Here is a 26,058-nt window from a genome sequence, read left to right as displayed (position 1 = left end):
TAAACTAAGCAATACAGTACTATAAAATGCAAATATATGTAACAGGTTAGCAATGATATATAGAGAAGTGTGGAAATAGGAACCAAAACTAGGCTCTTTCAGAGCTAGGGGTAAATGGATACAGTCTTACGATATGATGCAGAGTTCAGTTCAGGTTGAGGTAGTTGTTTGAGTATCATTGGGGAGAGAGAGAGAGAGGTGATGAGAGGTGATACTGTTGCCAACGATCTTCCCGTTGTCTTCTGTTGTGTTCACCGACTATGTCCCTACCATGTACGACTGTTCTTCAGTGGTGGACCTGTCACCCAGGCGAGGGTGAACACACAAACAGTTCCCCACCGGTCACACCTTCTCACACTGTGAGCCACTGATCGATTTCCCTGAATCAATCCTCCAAAACCCCCACCTTCACGTGGGTGCACAAAGCTCGTTCAGTGTCCCATGGTGTGTCTGCCTGTGCAGACCTGCTTTTTATCTCCCCATGCTGGACACCAGCTGTCCATCAACTGGCTCCTCCCTGCTGTCTCTGCAGGAATCTTAACAAGCAGGCAAAAGTGTCATAGAATATAGTACAGTACAGCACAATACAGGCCCTTCAGCCCACAATGTTGTGCCGACCCTCAAAACCTGCCTCCCATATAACCGCCTACCTTAAATTCCTCCATATACCTGTCTAGTAGTCTCTTAAACTTCTCTAGTGTATCTGCCTCCACCACTGACTCAGGCAGTGCATTCCACGCACCAACCACTCTCTGAGTGAAAAACCTTCATCTAATATCCCCCTTGAACTTCCCTCCCCTTACCTTAAAGCCATGTCCTCTTGTACTGAGCAGTGGTGCCCTAGGGAAGAGGCGCCGGCTGTCCACTGTCTATTCCTCTTAATATCTTGCACACCTCTATCATGTCTCCTCTCATCCTCCTTTTCTCCAAGGAGTAAAGCCCTAGCTCCCTTAATCTCTGATCATAATCCATACTCTCTAAACCAGGCAGCATCCTGGTAAATCTCCTCTGTACCCTTTCCAATGCTTCCACATCCTTCCTATACTGAGGCGACCAGAACTGGACACAGTACTCCAAATGTAGCCTAACACGAGTTTTATTGAGCTGCATCATTACATTGCGTCTCTTAAACTCTATCCCTCGACTTATGAAAGCTAACACCCCATAAGCTTTCTTAAGAGCAAAGGTAAATAATCATCCGAAGAACCATAACATTAAATCTTGTCTCTCTCTCTCTCTCTCTCTCTCTCTCACATCTGCACTGGATGCCTCCCCCTCTCTTTCTCACTAGCAGCACAGGTCAATAGGGTCAACTCTGGACCCCCATCTCAAACTCTGCCCATCACACCCCCCCCCCTTTTAGGAAATTTTTACGGGTGGAAAAATTTAAACATATATGTACATTACAGAGTCTAATATAATACATAGGTAGTCATCAATTAACAGAGTAAAACAGGTATAATTTCAAGTCTAACATCTAGATAAACAATGGGCAATTACATTGTCAGTATCCTTTATATCTTTTATTTTGAGGTCATATTCTTGTAATATCAGACTCCAATTCAGCAACCTTCTATTCTTATCTTTCAGATTATTCAGAAACACCAGCGGGTTATGGTCAGTGTAGACTATTAGTGGCTTCTGTGCGTGACAAACATAAACTTCAAAATGCTGTAAAGCCAGAATCAGTGAGAGTAATTCTTTCTCCACAGCGCAATGGTTTTTCTGATGTACATTAAATTTTCTGGAGAATTCAATTTCATCCCCATCTTTCTGTAGCAACACTGCCCCGGCAGCCTCGTCACTAGTATCCGTTGCTAGAGAGAAGGGTTTTGAAAGGTCGGGTGCTTTTAACATAGGCTGGTAACACAATATAGTTTTCAGCCTCTCAAAGGCTTCCTGGCAAGGGTACTCCATACAAATTTTTCACTCTTTCTCAAGAGCTTGGTAAGAGGAAGAGCGATATCTGCAAAGTTTTTACAAAACTTCCGGTAATACCCCACCATTCCTAAAAACCTTCACAGTGTTTTCTTGTCAGTCGGAACTGGAACTTCAGAAATAGCCTGCACCTTAGCCTGTCCCTGACCTACAACATACCCCAGATATGTGACAGTAGTGTGGCCGAACGCACTTTTGGTGAGGTTCACTATCAGATTGGCTTCAGACAGCCGTTTAAACAGCTTTTCCACAGCTACAATGTGCTCTTCCCATGTGTCACTCCAGACCACTAAGTCGTCAATATAAGCCCCTGTGTTTTCTAAACCTCTAATTACCGAGTCAATCATCTTTTGGAATGTCCCTGGAGCATTTATCATTCCAAAAGGCAAAACATTATACTCATACAACCCTGATGGTGTAACAAATGCTGAGATTTCTCTAGCCCTGTCAGTTAAAGGAACACACCAATATCCCTTCAGCAAGTCAATTTTTGTGATGTACCTAGCTTTCCCCACTCTATCAATACAATCATCATCCTCAGGATAGGATAAGCATCAGTTTTTGTGATGGCATTTACTTTCCTCTAATCAGTACAGAATCTTACACTACCATCCAGTTTCGGGACAATCACACACGGGGATGCCCAGTCCGAGGTAGATCGCCTAATGATACCTGCAGCTAGCATGTGCTCAATTTCTCTTTCCACTAATTTGCTCTTTTCTAAATTCATTCTATAGGGGTGTTGCTTCATGGGCTGGGCAGATGTTACAGTAACATCATGTACTGCAACCGTGCATCGCCTTGGGGCATCTGGACATAAATCTGTATGCCCGTTAATTAAATTTGTCAGCTGCTCTCTTTGTGTAGACTCCAAATGACAGACCTTATCAGTAAAGTTGGTCAAAGTAACAGAGTTCTCCAGTCTGGTGGGCGCTATATTTAACTCATTAAGATGCTGTTGCCCTCATTATCGGATTCCACAACTTCATTTGTTTTCATGACAGCACTGACTGGTACTGCCTTAGAGTCATGATAAGGTTTGAGCATATTCATGTGGACTAATTGATTAGGCTTGCGTCTATCAGGAGTTTTAATAACATAATTTAAAGAGTCAATCTTCTTACTTACCTCGTATGGACCCTGGAATCTTGCCTGGAGGGGGTTGGCCATTAAGGGAAACAAAACCAGGACCTTATCACCAACCTTAAACACTTGTTCCTGTGCTATTTTATCAAACCAATGCTTCATTTTGACTTGGGAGTCTTGTAGATTTTTCTTTGCAAGGTCGCATACCTTACTTAGCCTCTCCCGGAATTTCAAAACATAGTCAATCACATTGACATGCACCTCCGGGTTAGACCATTGCTCTCTAAGTAGGGTCAGAGGTCCCTTGGGCCTATGACTGAACACGAGCTCAAACAGGCGAAACCCCAGGGACTCCTGAATCGTGTCCCTCACAGCGAAAAGCAAGCGAGGTAATCCATCAATGCCAGTCTCTAATATTCTCCTGACAGTAGGGTTTAATCATGGTTTTCAAAGTCAAGTGGAACTGTTCCAAAGCCCCTTGAGACTCTGGGTGGTATGCAGAGGACACAGTTTGCTTAACTCCCAGCTCAGAAACCATCTGACAGACAAACAGACATACTTTATTGATCCTGAGGGAAGTTGGGTTTCATTACAGCCGCACCAACCAAGAATAGTGTAGAAATATAGCAATATAAAACCATAAATAATTAAATAATAACAAGTTAATCATGCCATGGAAATAAGTCCAGGACCAGCCTATTGGCTCAGGGTGTCTGACACTCCGAGGTAGGAGTTGTAAAGTTTGATGGCCACAGGCAGGAATGACTTCCTGTGTCGCTCAGTGTTACATCTTGGTGGAATGAGTCTCTGACCCCCAACTCTCAACCAGAACTGTACACAATACTCCAAATTTGTCCTCACCAATGCCTTGTACAATTTTAACATTGCATCCCAACTTCTATACTCAATGCTCTGATTGGTTTTCAAGGGATATTGATATATTAAGAGGTAAAAGGAGGGGCACAGCAGGTATAGGCAGGTAGGAACAAATGAGGTGCTTATGGAGTACAATAGACAATAGACAGTAGGTGCAGGAGTAGGCTATTTAGCCCTTCTAGCCAGCACCGCCATTTACTGTGATCATGGCTGATCATACACAATCAGTACCCTGTTCCTGCCCTCTCCCCATATCCCTTGACCCTGCTATTTATAAGAGCTCTACCTAACTCTCTCTTGAAAGCATCCAGAGACTTGGCCTCCACTGCCTTCTGGGGCACAGCATTCCACATTTCCACCACTCTCTGGGTGAAAAAGTTTTTCCGCATCTCTGTTCTAAATGGCCTACCCCTTATTCTTAAACTGTGGCCTCTAGTTCTGGACTCACCCATCAGCAGGAAAATGCTTCCTGCCTCCAGTGTGTCCAATCCCTTAATAATCTTATATGTTTTAATCAGATCCCCTCTCATCCTTCTAAATTCCAATGTATAGAAGCCCAGTCGCCCCAATCTTGCATTTACAAGAAATGCAAGAGAACACTTAGGGAAAAAATTAGGAAGGCTAAGAGAAGGTATGAAGTTGCTCTAGCAGACAAGGTGAAGGAGAATCCTGTGGGATTCTACAAATATGTTAAGAGCAAAAGGATTGCAACAGACAAGACTGGTCCTCTGGAAGACTAGAAGGGAATCCATGTGTCGAGCCAAAACAGATGGGGAGATCTTAAATGCATTCTTTGCATCTTTACAATGTACTGTGTATGTTAATCAAAATGGCGTCTTTGTTTTCTTAAGAGTAGGAATGCTTCTTTGTATAATAAGTGCTTTCTCTCGCAGTTGTTTAGCTTTAGACTTGCTGATATCGAGATTGTATTCATTTGTTAACCAATGGGGAATGTTATTTTGTATTGTGAGGCTGGGAGCTTGGGGGTTTTTGCGGTCTTTTCAGGGGAGTCGGGAAGAAGATGCCGAGGAAGGTGGACATGCGCTGCACTGCTTGGTCGACCACCAGGGTGGTCCCAGGTGCAAGGATGTGGAGGTCTGAGGAAAGTGACGAGCAGTCGAATGATTCGATGGTTGAGCTCCAACAATGTGCACTAAATTCACTGAACTTTGATAAGTTAGCTCCTTTTACTTTATTTTCTTTTCCTTCATATATACTGTATTGCATAGTACTCTTTTAGTTTTAGTAAAATCTTTAAAGTGTATTCCATAACGGTATCTGGTGTGAGTTTGATATTGTGTGTGTGCGCGTGGCATAAACTTGATTCTCACAGCACCTCTGTGTATGGGAGGTGGGGTTGGTGAGTGGCTGGATCTCCTATTCCCTTAGACATAGACCAGCCTGTTGGATAAGTGTTGCATTTTTGGGGGCTCGTCCGGGTTCTCTCTCGGAATAGGGTGTCCTCTGTCTTCCGAATGGTGTGGGTTGTGCTTTTGGAGCAGCCCACATCAAACTCGCCCTGAGAAAAAACAGCTTCCATCTTCAGCAACTTCTCCACTAGCCTCTGTTTCTACTCCGGCGACACAGGTGAATCCCCGAAGTTAAAGGCTTCAGTGGTCAGCTCCCTTTGATACTCCAACCCCTCCCCATTAGAGGTCCTCACTGGTGCGCTAGACATTACCGTCACCAGGAACAGATGTGCCAGTGGCATTCCCCTCTTAAAGGTGATTTCTCTTGCCGTAGTGTTCCTGACACTTACGACTATACGCCTCGCATGTACCACCCCTGGTCTCTGCCCTTCGGGCCTCACCAGCACCCCCGCCGGAAATCGTGTCTCCCCCTCAAGATCGTCTGGGGTGTCTACTAACAGGGCTTTGCCCGTCGGTACTTCGGGGAATCTGGGGTCCCCATCACAAGTGCTACCTCCCCTGGTCAGATCACCTTGGGCCTCTCCTGCGTACACCATACCGTCCCTCGTTTACACTCCGAGTCCAGCCCTTGGGGGCAACCCCTTCTTCAAATACTGCTTGAAACACTGAATGCACTGAGAGGGTCTCTGGAAAGTGTTCCCCCCCTTTCTCCTTACAAGCTCCCAGGAGCTGTTGCACAACAGGGGAGTTAGTCCCCACCAGGAGGGCAGCACCACTGTTTTCCACAGGGCCTGGACACACCAACACCAATGGCTCAATAGCTTCGGGCACGCCCACAATGCCATCCAAGAAGTCCAATCTCACCAATAGGTACCCATCGTACGGGTAATCATCCTTGCTCATGCCCCAAATCTGCAGGGCATCATATGGGGTTACGGGCAAATGCTTTAGATATTGGTTTGTAGAACGACCAGTACCTGCAATCCCGTATCAAGAATGGCTTTTGTGTAAACTCCCTCTATCCGTAGACACACACTGGCATGGGGTCCTACCAGCCCATCCGAAATAAAGGCGTGGGCACCCGGTGGTCACCTGGCTGATCTCTGGGAACGTGTTCCTCCAGAGGCTCCAATCCATTCCCTCACTGAGCCTCTCCTAAGTTTCTTGATACCTCACCCTTCTTAGTCGCGGGGGGGGGCTTCCCCGCTGCGGGACTCCTTGTCTCTCACAATCCCACCGAAAGTGTCCCTCCTCTCCACAGCTATAGCACAGCTTTGGCTGCCCACAGTCCTGCCTGAAATGCCCCTTTCCCACAGTTAAAGCACACACAGCCTGCCGCCCCTCCTCTCCCAGGATGGCCCCGACTCCCAGCCCACTGCACAGGTCGCCCCCGGGAGTGGGTACCTTCCCTGTCCTTCCCCTCCAGAGGGGGTCCCTACTTCCCTGGGGATTTTCAGTCCCCCACCCAGCCACCACTTCCTGTATCGCTGAGGATTGCTCCCGGTGGTCCGAGCCCCTTTTCCGCCCCAACGCTCTCTCTTCCTCCCACACCTCTCCAATCATTTGCCCGATTGATGGAGGGGGGCCCTTTCTATAAGCCTGCCAGATAGTCCACCCCAGCTTGTACTCCTCTAGAGAGCCACTGAACATCTGACTCATCCTCACGCTAGCCACGTCAGGCGCCTTCACTACCCCCTGGCACCGCAACCCCGTAAGCATCCCCTCCATCCGAAATATGTACTTGGAGAGCTTTTCCCCTCTCCATTGTTCCAGGCGTTGAAATTCTGCTAAAAGCAGCCAGGGTTACCCTGACAACCCAAACGCTCCCTCCAAAACTTCTATGCATTCCTCCACTGAAGCCCCAGGCTTTTTGGCTTTCAACTCCCGGACTGTTATGGCTGCTGAATCCCTCAAACTTCCCACCAATTGCTGCCTCTTCTCCTCCTCCGATCCTGGCCACACCTCTCGATGCTCAATCCAGGTCTCATAGTCCACCTCCCCGTCCAGAGTAGGCTTGGCTCCTGAGAACAGCCCCAGCTTCAGCTGTGGCCTCTCGGCCACTCCCACCAGGGAGTTAAGTGTGGCTGCCAGCTCCAAGGCCTCCACCATCCCTGGGGGGGCGGGACCTAGTCACACTTCCCTCCTCCGACCTCCCTTTACTAGTGAGAGGTGGCTCTCTGGGAGCCACCTCTAGCTTTAGCTCCTCCTCTGGTTTCTCGTCATCCTCATCTTCGGAGAGAGTGTGGAGCCCACACGGCCTCGCCTCCCCCGGAACACTGACTGTCGCTGGCAGTTCCAACGTCATGACGTCGGCACTCGTACGAACCAATACCCAACGAGACTCTACCTCTTTACCACACCGTCTAGCTACGAATTCTACCTGCCCCATACCTTTTACCAAACTTAACCCCGCACTAATGCGTCTCCTGAAACTCGAAAATCCACTCCGCTCACTACACAGGCATACTGCACCAGTACATCTTCCAACTCACACCAGTTAACAATCTTATCTCTGTCCATCTCCGCACTGCTGCCTGCGCGATTCCACAGCTCCTGACAATCCGATCCTGGACGAGCCCCCACAAATGTAACACTTACCCAACAGGCTGGTATATGTCTAGGAGAAAAGGTGATCCAGCTACTTACCAACCCCACCTCCCATACATGCAGGTGCTGTGAGAATCAAGTTTATGCCACGCGCGCACACACAATATCAAACTCACACCAGATACCGTTATGGAATATACTTTAAAGATTTTACTAAAACTAAAAGAGTACTATGCAATACTGTATATATGAAGGAAAAGAAAATAAAGTAAAAGGCGCCAACTTATCAAAGTTCAGTGAGTTTAGTGCACATTGTTGGAGCTCAACCATCGAATCATTCGACTGCTCGTCACTTTCCTCAGACCTCCACATCCTTGCACCTGGGACCACCCTGGTGGTCGACCGAGCAGTGCAGCGCATGTCCACCTTCCTCGGCATCTTCTTCCCGACTCCCCTGAAAAGACTGTGAAAACCCCCAAGCTCCCAGTCTCACAAGACAAAAAAACATTCCCCATTGGCTAACAAAGGAATACATTCCCGATATCAGCAAGTCTAAAGCTAAGCAACTGCGAGAGAAAGCACTTATCATACAAAGAAGCATTCCTACTCTTAACAAAACAAAGAAGCCATTTTGATTAACATACACAGTACATTGTACACATCTGTATTTACTTGAGCGATGGATGCAAAATGGCATTGACTTCATGGACCCTGTACAGATTACAGAGAGGAGGTGTTTGCTACCCTGAGGCAAATCCAAATTGGGCTTCACCAATGGCTTATAAACTGCAATATAACCATAAAACCATAAGATCATAAGATATAGGAGCAGACGTAGACCATTTGGCTCTGTGAGTCTGCTCTGCCATTCAATCGTGGGTTGATCCAATCCTTCCAGTCATCCCTACTCCCTTGCTTTCTCCCCATACCCTTTGATGCCATGGCTAATCAAGAACCGATCTATCACTGCCTTAAATGCACCCAATGACTTGGCCTCCACAGCTGCTCATGGCAACAAATTCCACAGATTTACCACCCTCTGACTAATGTGATTTCTCCACATCTCAGTTCTAAATGGACGTCCTTCAATCCTCATTGGAATTGCCCTCTTGTCCGAGACTCCCCTACCATGGGGAATAATTTTGCCATATCTAATCTGTTCAAGCCTTTTAACATTTGGAATGTTTCATTGAGATCTCCCATCATTCTCCTGAACTCCAGGGAATACAGCCTAAGAGCTACTTGATGTTCCTTATATGGTAATCCTTTCATTCCTGGAATCATTCTCTTGAATCTTCTCTGAGCCCTCTCCACTGTCAGCGTATCCTTTCTAAAATAAAGAGCCCAAAACTGCACACTTTACTCCAAGTGTGGTCTCACAAGTGCCTTATAGAGCCACAATGTCACATTCTGGCTGTTATATACTGTACCTCAGAAATGAATACCAACATTGCATTTGCCTTCTTCACCACCGACTCAAATGGAGGCTAACCTTTAGGGTATCCTGCACAAGGATTCCCAAGTCCCTTTGCATCTCTGCGTTTTGAATTCTCTCCCCATCTAAGTAATAGGCTTCCCATTTATTTCTTCCACTAAAGTGCATGACCATACACTTTCCAATGTTGTATTTCATTTGCCACTTCTTTGCCCATTCCCCTAAACTATCTAAGTCTCTCTGCAAGCTCTCTGTTTCCTCAACGCTACCCACTCCTCCACCTCAAGGTCAGTGAGGAAATAGTCAGGGGAGGCTTATAAGGCACTCCAGGATTGTTTTGAGGTGACAGACTGGTAGGCACTCTGTGAGCCACATGGAGAGGACATTGATGGGCTCACTGAGTGCATCGTTGGTTATATCAACTTCTGTGTGGACTGTAATGTTCCGGCAAGAACTGTCCTTTGTTATTCAAATAACAAGCCATGGGTAACAAAGGACATTAAGGACACCCTGAACGCTAAAAAGAGGGCGTTTAGAGATGGAAATAGGGAGGAGCTGAGGACAATACAGAGGGACCTGAAAGCCAAGATCAGGGAGGCTAAAGACAGGTATAGAAGGAAGCTTGAGTGGAAACTCCAGCTGAACAACATGAGAGAGGTCCGGAGTGGGATGAAGACCATCACTGTGTTCCGGAAAACTAGTAACAGAGGAGCTGAAGGCAGTGTGGACAGGGCCAACGAACTTAACCTGTTCTTCAGCAGATTTGACACTGTGGCCCCTGCCCATCCCCCACATAATTCATCTGTTGTCGGCCGCCAATCAACACATACTCCACTCTCCCCTCCTACCCCTCCTCACAGCCCCCCACCCTACTCTCACCCCTCCCACACCTGAAACCACCACAGTGGACTTCACAGCTGAACAGGTGAAAAGACAGCTGAAACGTCTCCACCCAAGCAAAGCTGTAGGCCTGGATAGTGTCAGCCCCAGGGTGCTCAAAGCCTGTGCCCTCCAGCTATGTGGCATACTTCACCATGTTTTCAACCTGAGCCTGAGTCTCCAGAGGGTTCCTGTGCTGTGGAAGACGTCCTGCCTCGTCCCTGTGCCGAAGGTGCCGTGCCCCAGTGGCTCCAATGATCATGACGACCCTGGAGAGACTTGTTCTACAGCAGCTCCGGCCTATGGTTAGGCCACACTTAGACCCCTTCCAGTTCGCCTATCAGCCCTGATTAGGAGTTGAGGGTGCCATCGTCTACCTGCTGAACCGTGTGTACGCCCACCTGGACAAGCCGGCAAGCACTGTGAGGGTCATGTTTTTTGACTTCTTCAGTGTGTTCAACACCATCTGCTCTGCTCTGCTGAGTGAGAAGCTGACAGTGATGCAGGTGGATGCTTCCCTGCCAGTATCTTTCCTGTAACACCATAATCAGCCTCATGTGTGGCACCTTCAAATGCCTTCCAAAAATCCAAGTAAATGGCATCTTCTGCCTTTTTTTTGTCCACCCTGCTTGTTACTTCCTCGAAGAACTCTTACAGACTTGTCAGGCAAGATTTCCCTTTACAGAAAGCATGCTGAACTTGACTTATTTTATCATTAGTCTCCAAGTACCTCAAAACCTCATACTTAATAATAGACTCCAATACTTTCCCAACCACTAAGGTTGGGCTAACTGGCCTATAATTTTCTTTCTTTTGCCTTCCTCCCTTCTTAAAGAGTGGAGTGACATTTACAATCTTCCAGTCCTTTGGGACCATGCCAGAATCAAGTGATACTCAAAAGATCATGGCCAATGCATCCATTATCTCTTCAGCAACTCTCTCAGGACTCTGCAATGTAATCTTTCTGGCTCAGGTGACTTATCCACCTTAAGATCTTTGAGTTTGCCTTGCACTTTGTCCTTTATAATAGCAATGGCACTCACTCCTGCTCCATGACACTCATGGATCTCTGGCACACTGCTGGTGTCTTCCACAGTGAAGACAGATGCAAAGTACCCATTAAGTTATCTGCCATTTCTTTGTCCCCCATTATTATCTCACCAACATAATTTTCTAGAAGTCTAATATCAACTCTCAACTCCATTTTACTCTTTATGTAACTGAAAAAACCTTTGGTATCTTGATTTATATTATTGGCTAGTCTGCCTTCGTATTTCATCTGTACTCTTCTTGCACCTTTTTTAGTTGCCTTTTGATGGATTTGAAAAGTGCCCCAATCATCCAACTTCCCCTCATTTTTGCTATATTACATGCCCTTTCATTGGCTTTTGTGCCGTCCTTAACTCTATTTGTCATCGATGGTTGCCATTTGAGATCTGATTCCTCTGTGGGACATACCTATTCTGCATGTTGTGAACCATTCCCAGAAACCTCACTGCTCTGCCATCATCCTTGTCAGTATCCTCCTCCAATCCACCTTGGAAAGCTCCTCTTTCACGTCGCTGTAATTCGCTTTATTCCATTGCGAATCTGATACATCTGACTTGTATCACCCTCTCAAACTGCAGAATGAATTCAATAATATTATGATCGCTGTCTCCTAAGGGTTCCTTTACGTTAAGCTCCCGAATAAGATCTGGACTATTACACAACACCTAATCTAAGGTAGCCTTGCCCTGAGTAGGCTCAAGCCCAGGCTGCTCTAAAAAGCCAACTCATAGGCATTCAACAAATTCCCTGTCTTGTGATCTGATACCAACCTGATTTTCCCAAAATTCCCTTGCATATTAAAGTTCCCCATTCCAATTGTTTCATTACCCTTATTACATGCCTTTTCTAGCTCTCTTTGCAATCTCAGCGCCACATCTTGGCTACTATTTGGAGGCCTATATATGATTCCCATAATGGTTTTTTCACTCTTGCAATTTCTTAATTCTACCTACAAAGTTTCACCATTCTTTGTCAGCTCTTTCTAAAGATGTAATTCCATCTCTTACCAACAGAACCATACCACCACCTATGCCTTACTGCCTGTCCTTTTGATACAAAGTTTATCCTTTGATGTTAAGTTTTCAACAACAGCCTTCTTTCAGCCACGACTTAGTGATGCCTACAGTGTCATTCCGAATAATCTCTGATTGTGGAACCATATTACAAATGCTATGCACATTTAAATAGAGCTCCCTCAGTCCTGCATTCTTTGCCCTTTTGAATTTTGCCTCTGTGTTTGTACCCAGTCATTGGCTTGTCCTTCCTTACATTCGTGTTATACCCATCATCTACTTATAAACTTGCTGGCTCATCCTCAGCTCTGTCATATTGGTTCCAATCCCAACATCCCAACTCCTGTACTCAGTACATTGATTATGAAGGCCAATGAGCAAAAACCCTATCTATCCTTGCACCTCTTTCAAGGAATTATGGGTCTGTATTCACTGAACTCTATTATTTCATCGCATTCTGCACACTTTGGTCCTGGACTCCCCCACTGTGGGAAACAACCTCCCTACATTCACTCTATACAGCATTTCGATTTTCAATAGGTTTCAATGAGATCCGGCCTCATTCTTCTAATCTCCAGCGAGTACAAGACCAGAGCTATGAAACGCAACTCATGCATTAACCCTTTAATTCCCAGAATAATTTTTGTGGATGCTCTCCAATGTCAATACATCTTTTCTTAGATAAGTGACCCTAAACTGCTCACAATATTCCAAGTACAGTCTGACCAATGTCTTATGAAGCCTCAGCATTACATCCTTGCTCTTATATTCTAATCCTCTTGAAATGAATGCTAACATTGCATTTACCTTCCTTGCTACTGACTCAACCTGCAAATTAGCCTTTCAGGAATTCTGCACAAGGCTCCTAAGTCCCTTTGAACCTCTGATTTTGACTTTTCTCACTGTTTAGAAATTAGTCTATGCCTTTATCCCTTCTACCAAAGTGCACTGCTATACACTTCCATGCAGTATATGCCATCTGCCTCTTTGCCCATTCTGTTAGTCTGTCCAAGTCCTTCTGCAGACTCCTTGCTTCCACCAATGATCTTCATATCATTTGCAAGATTAGCCACAAAGCCATCAATTCTACCATCCAAATTTTTGACATGAAACAGGAAAAGAAGTGGTCCCAATACCAACTCCTGCGGAACACCATTAGCCACCAGCAGCCAACTAGAGTTGGTTCCCTTTTCCCCATAATACATCTGTAGAAGCCCTTGGGATTCTCCTTCACCTCTGTCAGACAAACTTCATCTCTTCTTTTAGCTGTCCCAATTTCCTTCTTAAGTGTTCTCTTGTATTTCTTATACTCCTCAAATACCTCATTTTCTCCTTCCTGCCTATATTTGCTATGCACCTCCCTCTTAGCTATTCTTAGCAAACCTTCCTGCTAGGATATTATTTCCCCTCCAGTTCACTAGCAAATTGTCTCTTCTGTACAGGTCCCACCTTCCAGAAGAGACACCACCTTCCAAAAATGTGAAACCCTCCTGCATCAACTTCTTAGCCACATGTTAAACTGTATGAACTTCCTACTTCTAGGCTCAATAGCACATGGCATTGATAGAAATCTGAACATCATCACCCTGGAGGTCCTGTTCTTTAACTTAGCACCTGACTCCAGAAGTCACTTTGCAAGACCTGGTTACCCTTCCTACCTATGTCATTGGTACCGATGTGACAACGACTTCTAGCTACTCACTCTCAGATCAGGACATTCTTTGCACATTTCCTTTGGAGACATTGGATTGTGCATAATTTATTTATTTACTAAAAATATAAAACCAGTGAAAGTAGGACTACTTTCATAGTTATTAGAAAGGGCAGGCACATGCATAACAAAACAAAAGCCGGTTTCTTAGATGTGTCATTCCATGATTTCATAAATATGTCTAATGGAAAGAACGGATGATCTAAACTGTCAATTGTAATTATATTCTTTAGTTAAGATTAAGTTTTGACATTCCAATTTAATGTAAATTGATTCTCTTTAGGTCTATCTCCTCGTGACCTGGTTCTCCATTTCAGGCATAAGGTACGGTATCCAATATAAAAGGACTTGTTTGCTGATGTGGTTTTGGATAGTTGTTATTAATGTTTATATAAGGGAATATGAGTGTTATTTTAGTCATTTGATTTAGATAGCCTCTCAATTTCTTCTGGACACAATTACCAGTTCATCGAAAGTCGTCATCACATCCTTAACTTCAGAGTACTGGTACTAATTCATTAAATGAATTAATGATAGGCGATTTATTTTTTCTCCTTATTGCTGTACTTGTTCCTCAATTCCATGTTGCAGCACTATCCTCCACGTTTCTGTTCTGAGTTTCCCCTAAATGTTCTTTATTGTTAGACTAGGTCTAGCAATCAATTATTTGATTTCAGAATTTCTTCCCTGTTCTGCTTGCTAATTTATGATATTATGAAAGCTGCTCAAAACAGTAATTTTTGCCCTGTGATTGACAGCTCTAATTTCTCGGGTTCCTCAGTCGAATTTCTTGGATCATGTAATAATAGTTGCCAAAAAACAAAATGGTGATGAAATATAATTTGCTCCAAATTTTAGTGAAAGCTGTGCAGTTGATGCCTGGCTTATTATAGCTGAAACATTTCAGCAATAATTAATTCACATTTGTCATCAACAGTAGTGTAGCAGTCAGCGTGATGCTATTACAGCTTGAGGCATCAGAGTTTTGAGTTCAAACCCTGCATCCTCTGTATGGAATCTCTTTACATCCTCCATATGAAATGCCTGAGTTTCCTGTAAGTACTCTACGTTCCTCCCACAGTCCAAAAACCTACCAGGTAGGTTAATTGGTCATTGTAAATTATCCCGTGATTGGGTTTGGGTTAAATCAGAGTTGTCAGGGATTGCTAGAGTGGCATGGCTTAAAGGACTGGAAGACCCAATTCTGTACTGTATCATTAAATAAATAAGTATGTGGTCAGAATTAGTCTGGAGAATTGCATTTGAGGAAAATTTGGTATTATTTCAAAACTTTTTTGTTATAGTCTATGAAGTAGTAGGAAATCAAGGCAACTGGACTTGCTATGTTGTCCAGAAGATATTTCGCCACTCAGCTTCAGTTCTGATCCATGGTGGGTAGTTTTCCAGCTTATAAACTCTGAGTTGTTTAAAGGTATAGCAGTCACATGATGGTCATTAAAAGTTGTAAAGGTAATGAAAGGTAAAGACTCTATTGTGTATCTACACTTAAAGGACAAAGGATGGGGAGGACAGTTGGTTTGAAAGGGCGGTTAAAGAAGCCATCTTTGTCAAACTGGAAAACCCATAAGACACCACTTAGCAGCTACTTACAGCACAGTCCTAACATCTCTACCCCAGTATCTCCACAACAGTTCACACCTCCATTCTTGCAAAGGTAAGACTAATGAACCTTTCATTACCTCTATGAGTCTTAACGACTTTCATGTGATCGGTATACCTTTAAACAACTCGAGTTTATAAACCATAAAACTACCCACCATGGATCAGTACTGAAGAAGCCTCTCAGATGAGTGGTGAATCATCTTCCCGACAACACAGCAAGTCCAGTTGCGTTAGAACACAGAACATAGAAAATCTAGTGCACATTGGCCCTTCAGCTCAAGATGTAACCTATTCTAGAAACTGCCTAGAATTTCCCTACTGCATTGCCCTCTAGTTTTCTAAGTTCCATGGTACCTATCTAAGAGTCTCTTAAAACATCTGATTGTATCTGCCTCTACCACCTTCGCTGGCAGTGCATTCCACACACCCACCACTCTCTGTGTGAAAAACTTACCTCTGACATCCCCCTTGTACCTACTTCCAAGCACCTTAAAACTATGCCCACTTGTGTTAGCCATTTCAGCCCTGGGAAAAAGCCTCTAGCTATCCACACCATCAATGCCTCTCAACATCTTATACACCAATCAGATCACCTCTCATCCTCTGTCATTCCAAGGAGGAAAAAGGCCAACTTCATTCAGACTATTCTCATAAGGCATACTGTCCAATCCAGGTAACATCCTTGTAAATCTCCTCTGCACTCTTTGTATAGGACAAGTGGGCACAAATTCAGGATTGAAGGATGTCGCTTTAGAACTGAGATACGGAGAAATTAGTTTAGAGGGTGGTAAATCTGTGGAATTTGTTTCCACAAGCGGCTGTGGAGGCCAAATCATTGGGTGTGTTTAAGGCAGAGATAGATAGGTTCTTGATTAGTCAGGGCATCAAAGGGTATGGGGTAAAGGCAGGGGAGTGGGGATGACTGGAAGAATTGGATCAGTCGATGATTGAATAGTGGAGCAGACTTGATGGGCTGAATGGCCGACTTCTGCTCCTATATCTTATGGTCTTATTGTATCCACATCCTTTCTGTAATGAGGTGACCAGATCTGAACACAGTAATCCAAGTGGGTTCTAACTATGGTCTGATATAGCTGTAACATTGCTTCACGGTTCTTAAACTCAATCCCATGGTTGATGAAGGCCAACATACCATATACCTTCTTAACAACACTGTCAACATACGCAGCAGCTTTGTGTGTCCTATCAACATGGGCACCAAGAGTTCACTGATCCTCCAGTCTGCCAAGAGTCTTAACATTAATATTATATTCTTTCTATGCTTATCTGGGTTGAACTCTATCTGCCACTTCTCAGCCCAGTTTTGCATCCTATCGATGTTGTGCTGTAACCTCTGGCAACCCTCCAGACTATCCACAACACCCATAACTTAATAGCCCACCTTTTTACTTCCTCATCCAGATCATTTATAAAAATCACAGATAGGTGTTCTAGAACAGATCCCTGAGGAACACCACTAGTCACTATCCTCCATGAAGAATACGAACAATCTACAATCACCCTTTGCCTTCTGTAGGCAAGCCAGTTCTGGATCCACAAAGCAAGGTCTCCCTGGATCCCATGCCTCATTACTTTCTGAATGAGCCTTGCATGGGGAACCTTATCAAATGCCTGACTGAAATCCATATACATTACATCCACCTTCATCGATGTCTTTTGTTACATCCTCAAAGAATTTGATCATGTTTGTAAGGCATGACCAGTCCTCGACAAAGCTGTGCTGACTATCCCTAATCAGATTATGTCTCTCCAAATGCTTAGACATCCTGCCCCTTAGGATCTTCTTTAACAACTTTCCCACCACTGAAGTAAGACTCACTGGTCTATAATTTCCTGGGCTATCTCTACTCTCTTTCATGAGTAAGGGAACAACCTTTACAACCTTCTAATCCTATGGTCGTACTTCCATCCTTATTGATGATGCAAAGATCATTGCCAGAAGCTCAGCAATCTACCCCCTCACTTCCCATAGTATACTGGGGTATATGTCATTCTGGTCCCGGTGATTTATCTAATTTAATACCTTTCAAAAGCTCTAGCACATCCTCTTTCTTAATGTCTGTAGACTCAACCATTTCAGTCCGCTGTAACTCATCCTCACAATTGCCAAGGTCCTTTTCCGTGGTGAATACTGAAGGAAAGTATTCATTAAGTACCTCCGCTCCCTCCTCCGACTGCATAGAATAGTACAGCACAGTACAGGCCCTTTGGCCCACTATGTTGTGCTGACCCTTAAACCATGCCTCCCATATATCCTCCCACCTTAAATTCCCCCATATTCCTGTCTAGTAGTCTCCTAAATTTCACTAGTGTATCTGCCTCCACCACAGAATCAGGCAGTGCATTCCACGCACCAACCACCCTCTGAGTAAAAAACCTTCCTCTAATATCCCCCTTGAACTTCCCATCCCTTACCTTAAAGCCGTGTCCTTTTGTATTGAGCTGTGGTGCCATGGGGAAGAGATACTGGCTGTCCACTCTATCTATTCCTCTTCATGCATGCATTTCCATTATCAGTCGTAGGACATTGAATGATAAATGGTAGGGCATTGAAGAATGCAGTAGAACAGAGTGATCTAGGAATAATGGTGCATAATTCCCTGAAGATGGAATCTCATGTGGATAGGGTGGTGAAGAAAGCTTTTGGTATGCTGACCTTTATAAATCAGAGCATTGAGTATAGGGGTTGGGATGTAATGTTAAAATTGTACAAGGCATTGGTAAGACCGAATTTGGAGTATTGTGTACAGTTCTGGTCACCGAATTACAGGAAAGATGTCAACAAAATAGAGAGAGTACAGAGGAGATTTTCTAGAATGTTACCTGGGTTTCAGCACCTAAGTTACATGGAAAGGCTGAACAAGTTAGGTCTTTATTCTTTGGAGCATATAAGGTTGAGGGGGGGACTTGATAGAGGTATTTAAAATAATGAGGGGGATAGATCGAGTTGACGTGGATAGGCTTTTTCCATTGAGAGTAGGGGAGATTCAAACAAGAGGACATGAGTTGAGAGTTAGGGGGCAAAAGTTTAGGGGTAATACAAGGGAGAATTTCTTTACTCAGAGAGTGGTAGCTGTGTGGAATGAGCTTCCAGTAGAAGTAGAGGCAGGGTCGGTATTGTCATTTAAAGTAAAATTGGATAGGTATATGGACAGGAAAGGACTGGAGGGTTATGGGCTGAGTGCGGGCTAGTGGGACTAGCTGAGTGTAAGTGTCGGCACGGACTAGAAGGGCCGAGATGGCCTGTTTCCGTGCTGTAATTGTTATATGGTTATATCACACCTGAATGGTCCTATTCTCACATGGCTCATCCTCTTACTCTTCACATACTTGCAAAATGTTTTGGGGTTTTCCCTAATCCTGCTTGCAAGGCCTTCTCATGCCCCGTTCTAGCACTCCTAATTTCATTCTTGAGCTCCTTCCTGGCACCCTTGTAATTTTCTAGAGTTCTAACAGTAGCTAGTTTCTTAAACTTTTCATAAGCTTTTTACTTTTTAACTAGTTTTCTACATCCTTTGTACTCCATGGTTCTTTTATCCTACCATTGTTTTCCTGCCTCAATAGAACATGTCTATGCAGAATGCCCTGCAAATTTTCCCTGTACATCTTTGCCACATTTCTGCCATGCATTTCCATGAGAACATCTGCTTCCAATTTATGTTCCCAAGATTCTGCCTAATAATGTCATATTTCCCCCTACCCCAATTAAATGTTTTCCCAGATTGTCTGCTCCTATCCCTCTTCAGTGCTATGGTAAAGGAGATAGAGTCGTGATCACTAGCTCCAAAATACTCTCCCACCGAGAAATCTGATGCCTGGCCAGGTTTATTTCCCATTACTATATCAAGTACAGCTTCTCCTCTAGTTGGCTTATTTACATATTGGCCAGGAAACACACCTAACAAACTCCACCCCATCCAAACCCCTTGCCAGTCAATATTGGGAAAGGTAAAATCACCCATCACAAAAACTTACTATTATTGCACCGTTCCAGAATCTGCCTCCCTATTTGCTTCTTGATGTCTCTGTTACTATTGGAGAGTCTATAAAAAACAGTCCATGTTCCAAGCCTATACGGGTATCTGTCCCCCTCTTTTCCTTCGCTACATCAACAACTGCATTGGTGCTGCCTCCTGCACGCATGCTGAGCTCGTTGACTTCATTAACTTTGCCTCCAACTTTCAACCTGCCCTCAAATTTACCTGGTCTATTTCTGACACCTCCCTCCCCTTTCTCGATCTTTCTGTCTCCATCTCTGGAGATGGCCTATCTACTGATATCTACTATAAGCCTACAGACTCTCACAGCTACCTGGACTATTCCTCTTCCCACCCTGTCTCTTGTAAAAATGCAATCCACTTTTCACAATTCCTCCGTCTCCGCCGCATCTGCTCTCAGGATGAGGCTTTTCATTCCAGGATGAAGGAGATGTCTTCCTTTTTTAAACTTCCTTTTTTTTCCCTTCTTCCACCATCAACTCTGCTCTCAAATGCATCTCTCCCATTTCCTGCATATCTGCCATCACCCCATCCGCCCACCACCCCACTCGGGAAAGGGTTCCCCTTGTCCTCACCTACCACCCCACCAGCCTCCGGATCCAACGTATAATTCTCCATAACTTCTGCCACCTCCAACGGGATCCCACTACTAAGCACATCTTTTCCTCCCCCCCCTTTCTGCTTTCTGCAGGGATCGCTCCCTACGCGACTCCCTTGTCCACTCATCCCCCCCATCCCTTCCCACTGATCTCCCTCCTGGCACTTATCCTTGCAAGCGGAACAAGTGCTACACCTGCCCTCACACTTCCTCCCTCACCACCATTCAGGGCCCCAGACAGTCCTTCCAGGTGAGGCGACACTTCACCTGTGAGTCAGCTGGTGTGGTATACTGCGTCTGGTGCTCCCGGTGTGGCCTTTAATATATTGGTGAGACCCGACGCAGACTGGGAGACCATTTTGCTGAACACCTACGCTCTGTCCGCCAGAGAAAGCAGGATCTCCCAGTGGTCCCACATTTTAATTCCACGTCCCATTCTCATTCTGATATGTCTATCCATGGCCGCCTCTACTGTCACGATGAAGCCACACTCAGGTTGGAGGAACAACACCTTATATACCGGCTGGGTAGCCTTCAACCTGATGGCATGAACATTGACTTCTCTAACTTCCGTTAATGCCCCTCCCCTTCTTACCCCATCCCTGTTATATTTAGTTTTTCTTTTTTCTCTCTCTGCCCATCACTCTGCCTGTTCTCCATCTCCCTCTGGTGCTCCCCTCCCCCTTTTTTTCTCCCAGGCCTCCTGTCCCATGATCCTTTCCCTTCTCTAGCTCTGTATCCCTTTTGCCAATCACCTGTCTGGCTCTCGGCTTCACCCCACCCCCTCTGGTCTTCTATCATTTTGCATTTTCCCCTCCCCCTCCTTCTTTCAAATCTCTTACTATTCTTCCTTTCAGTTAGTCCTGACGAAGGGTCTCGGCCGGAAATGTTAACCGCGCTTCTCCCTGTAGGTGCTGCCTGGCCTGCTGCGTTCCACCAGCATTTTGTGTGTTGTTGCTCCCTTCCTGTGGTTCCCACCCCCCTCCAAATCTAGTTTTCTCCCTACCCAATTGCACTAGCAAACCTCCCTCCCAGGATATTAGTTCCCCTCCAGTTCAGGTGCAATCTGTCCCACTTGTACAGGTCACCCCTCCCCCAGAAAAAGTTCTAATTATCCACAAAACCTGAAACCCTGTCCCTTGCACCATCTCCTCAGCCACTCGTTTATCTGTGTTATCTTCCTGTTCTGACCTTCCCCATCTTTCACATCATTCACATCGTCATAGCCAGACTGCAAACCCAGACTGGAGCTCTGAAATGACTGAACTCCTGTGAAGCTCGTCTTTTATATTAGCTTTTCTGACCAGTGAGTAAACTCTTTGAAGTGCTGTGTTCCAGATGCTGATTGAACACAGTACCCTAAATGGGGACTGACCAAGATCTTGTATAACTGTTACATTACCTCACAGCTCTTGAACTTGATCCCACAGTTGATGAATGCCAATACACCAATGGTCTTCTTAACAATGCTGTCAACCTGTGCCGTAGATTTGAGTGTCCTACGGACACAGACGCCTAATGTCTCTCTGATCGTCCACATTGCCAAGTATCTTACCATAATATTCTGTCCTCAAATTTGACCTACCAAAATGAACCACTTCGCACTTATATGGGTTGAACTCCATCTGCCACTTCTCAACCCAGTTCTGCAACCTATCAATGTCCCACTATAACCTCTGTCAACCTTCCAGACGATCCACAACACCCCCAACCTTTGTGTCATCAGCAACCTTCCCAACTCACCTTCTACTTCTTCATCCAGGTCATTTATAAAAATCACACTCCTATTATACTAGATGAGCTACCTAAAGCAGTCAAAGCTACAAATAAGGGCCATACGCCAGGTATAGATGGCATACCTGTGGAACTTTACCTAGCACTTTGGAATATTCTTGGACCAGTATTGTTAGAAACATTAAATTATGCTTTTGGAAATGGTGCTTTCCAGAGAGATCGAAACACAGCCCTAATTACAGTTATGCCTAAGCCCAGTAAGGACCCCTTGGAATGTGTGACTTGCCGTCCAATCTCCGACCTCAAGGTATTTTCCAAAGTCTTAGCCAGTAGACTTGAGGCAGTAGTTGGGAAAATAATTAGCCCAGATCAAACAGGCTTTATCAGGGGGTGTCTCACATCTGATAATATTCGCCGGCTCTTACACATACTGAGTGCAACTCATAAAATCCTGCCTGCCTGTGGCCTGCTATTTCTAGATGCTGAAAAAGCGTTCGATTGCCTTGAATGGCCGTATCTTTGGAGAGTTCTAAAATAATTTAAACACAAAGTACACTGCAGGTGCTATGGTCAAATCAAGACATACAAAAAAGCTGGATGAACTTAGCAGCTCAGGCAGCATCCGTTGAAAAATGTTTTCAATGGATGCTGCCCGACCTGCTGAGTTCATCCAGCTTTTTTGTACGTCTAAAAGAATTTAAGTTTGGCGATAAATTTATCAATATGATTCAGACACTGTATGCTAATCCTTCAGCCCGGGTATGTGTGGGAGGAGGTCTCTCAGAGTTATTTGACATAGGATGGGGCACACGACAAGGGGACCCTTTGTCCCCTTTAATTTTTACCCTAACCCTATTGAACTGCTTGCACATTTAATTAGAAACTCTCCTCAGATCTCCCCTATTACAATAGGTACTTCACATTTGATATCACTTTACATGGACGACACGCTAGTTTATTTGGCAAATGTTCAACAAGCTCTCCCCTATGTTTTAAAAACACTGGAGCAATTTGGATTTCTTTTAGGATACAAAATTAATTTGTCAAAATCAGCACTGATGCTGATTAATATGAATAAAAGTAAGGTTACAAATGAGGTCCGCTACTTGGGTATTAAATTTAATACTTCCCTATCATCTGTGGCTAAAACAAATTACTCTTGAATTTTGAAAACAATAGAAGAAGATATTAATAGATGGAGACACCTGCCAGCATCAGTCCCAGCCCGTATATCGGTCATTAAAATGAACATCTTACCCCGCATTAATTTTATCAGCTCAATGATCCCACTTGCACCTCCAGCAGGATATTGGCAAAAATAGGACTCCTTACTATGATGCTGTGTTTGGAATGGTAAAAGACCCAATATAAAGCGGTCATGTCCAAATTTTAAATTGTATCGCTGGGCATTTGTATTAAAAAGTTTTAGCTATTGGATGGAGGAGGATAAAGTTTCATTATATAGAACAAGAGCTAATAACACCAATAAGGTTGAAGGACTTTCTCCTTATAGGTATGTCTACCAGAAAATGTGATTTGTAGTATGGTCCAATTTTAACCTATATGCTACAAGTGTTTAGAGCAGCAGAAAAATTCCTAAAATTTAAAAGCATATGGTGCAAATCATCTCCATTATGGAACGATAATGATTTTCTATCTGGGGGGGGGAACCATTCACTAACAGAACTTGGGAGGATAAAGGTATTACTACTCTTCAAGATATTAATGGGGTAAGTACTATCCTTAGCTTTCAAGAACTGATATCTCAATATAATATTGATAAACATTCTCTTTTCTTCTACTTTAGAGTAAGATCAGTTTGTAAAGCCTATGGCGTTCCCTGGGGGTCAGATTTAAAGGACCATCCCATTTTAAGTTAGATACAGAGTGCTCCAGGACAGACAGACATACTTTATTGATCCCGAGGGAAATTGGGTTTTGTTACAGTTGCACCAACCAAGAATAGTGTAGCAATATAAAACCATAAATAATTAAATAATAACAGGTTAATTATGCCAAATGGAAATAAGTCCAGGACTAGCCTATTGGCTCAGGGTGTCTGACACTTCGAGGGAGGAGTTGTAAAGTTTGATGGCCACAGGCAGGAATGACTTCCTTTGACGCTCAGTGTTGCATCTTGATGGAATGAGTCTCTGGCTGAATGTACTCCTGTGCCTAACCAGTACATTATGGAGTGGATGGGAGACATTGTCCAAGATGGCATGCAACTTGGACAGCATCCTCTTTTCAGACACCACCGTCAGAAAGTCCAGTTCCACCCCAACAACATCACTGGCCTAATGAATGAGTTTGTTGATTCTGTTGGTGTCTGCTACCCTCAGCCTGCTGCCCCAGCACACAACAGCAAACATGATAGCACTGGCCACCACAGAGTCGTAGAACATCCTCAACATCGTCCGGCAGGTTAAAGGACCTCAGTCTCCTCAGGAAATAGAGACGGCTCTGACCCATCTTGTAGATAGCCTCAGTGTTCTTTGACCAGTCCAGTTTATTGTCAGTTTGTATCCCCAGGTATTTGTAATCCTCCACCAGGTCCACACTGACCCCTTGGATGGAAACAGGGGTCACCGGTGCCTTAGCCCTCCTCAGGTCCACCACAAGCTCCTTACTCTTTTTCACATTAAGCTGCAGATGATTCTGCTCACACCATGTGACAAAGATAGTGTCATATATCTATGATAAATTAAACTCCCAGAATTATATGCCCACATCAAGAATGAAAGTCTGGGTGGGATAGGGACATATCTGAATTGGGACAAAACTTAGACTGGGATGCGATTTGGGATAATGCTGCTGGTGCTTCGAAAAACCCAAATCATCGGTATTTACACTTGAAATTTTGTCATAGAGCATATTTAATACCGAGAATTAGACATCAAATGGGACTGGTTCCTGACCCATATTGCTCAATTTGCCCCCACAGAACCATTGGCTCTTTGATACATGTTGTATGGGAATGTCCAGGGATTTTTGGTTTGTGGGGGAAGGTTATCAGTACTCTTACAGAACTAATGGGGGTACTATTACCAATGGACCCTGCTGTACATCTTCTAAATGATGACTCCCACCTTTCCCTTATGGAAAAAACATGCAAAGTCTGGCTGGCAGGCCTGACTGCAGCTAAGAAGATTGTAGTCCACCATTGGAAACTTCCCCATGATATTTCATATATTCATTGGCTTCGGAGCTTTTTGGACATTTCTTACTTTGAACTTCCATCAGCAAGAGTAAATGATGCACGACCAAACACAATCTTAATGTGGGCAAATTTGATATCTAACTTAAAAGATCTTTTGTAAAAATAGGAATGTTTTGTCTGTGTATGCACTACTATTCAGTTGGTTAGTGGAGAAGGGTGGGGGGATGGTGAGGAAGGTTGGGGGTGGCTGGGTTAAACAGTCAAAATGTAATTGGCAATTGGTTGTATTGAATGTAATTTGTTAGTGTTGCAATAAAAAATTAGTAATAAAAAAAACCAAAGAGGAGGTGTCCCAGAACAGATCCCTGCAGATCACCACTGGTCACCATCCTCCATTCAGGATGCGAATCATCTACAACCACCCTTTGCTTTCTGTGGGCAAGCCAATTCTGGATCCACAAAGCAAGGTCTCCTTGGATTCAGTGCTTCCTTACTTTCTGAAGGAATCTTGCATGGGGTACCTTATCAAATGCCTTTCTGAAATCCATGTACACTACATCCATTGCTCTACCTTCATCAATGTGTTTTGTTACATCCTCAAAGAGTTCAATGAGGCTTGAAAGGCAAGACCTGCTTTTGTTAAAGCCATGCTGGCTATCCCTAATCAGATTATGTTTCTCGAAGTGCTTGTAACCTGCTTCTTAGGATCTTCTCTTAAAACTTGCCCACCACTGAAGTAAGACTTGGTGGTCTATAATTTTCTGAGTTATCTCTACTCCCTTTCTTGAACAAGGAAACAATGGTTGCAACCTTCTAATCCTCTGGTACTTCTCCCATTTCTATTGATGATACAAAGATCATTGCCAGAGGCTCAGCTATCTCCTCCCTCACTTCCCACAGTAGCCTGGCTTATCTAACTTAATGCTTTTCAATAGCTCCAGCATATCCTCATTCTTAAGGTCTACATGCTCAAGCGTTTCAGTCTGCTGTAAGTCATCTCTACAATTGTCAAAGTCTTT

At 44.3% G+C, this 26,058-nt stretch overlaps 1 protein-coding gene across 3 annotated transcripts in view; it reads left to right on the top strand.

Moving 5' to 3' along the window:
- avl9 (AVL9 homolog (S. cerevisiase)) overlaps positions 1-26,058 on the top strand; it is a 274,023-nt gene that overhangs the window by 95,223 nt on the left and 152,742 nt on the right. For all 3 annotated transcript variants that reach the window (XM_059985379.1, XM_059985385.1, XM_059985374.1), the window contains exon 7: positions 14,189-14,229. In XM_059985379.1, the coding sequence (XP_059841362.1) occupies positions 14,189-14,229 (41 nt within the window). The remainder of the gene's footprint in view (positions 1-14,188; positions 14,230-26,058) is intronic.

Source organism: Hypanus sabinus, chromosome 1, assembly GCF_030144855.1.
Source record: "Hypanus sabinus isolate sHypSab1 chromosome 1, sHypSab1.hap1, whole genome shotgun sequence".
NCBI classification, from domain to species: domain Eukaryota; kingdom Metazoa; phylum Chordata; class Chondrichthyes; order Myliobatiformes; family Dasyatidae; genus Hypanus; species Hypanus sabinus.
The sequence above is the reverse complement of the archived record's forward strand: the minus strand, read 5'-3'. Positions and strand labels throughout refer to the sequence as shown.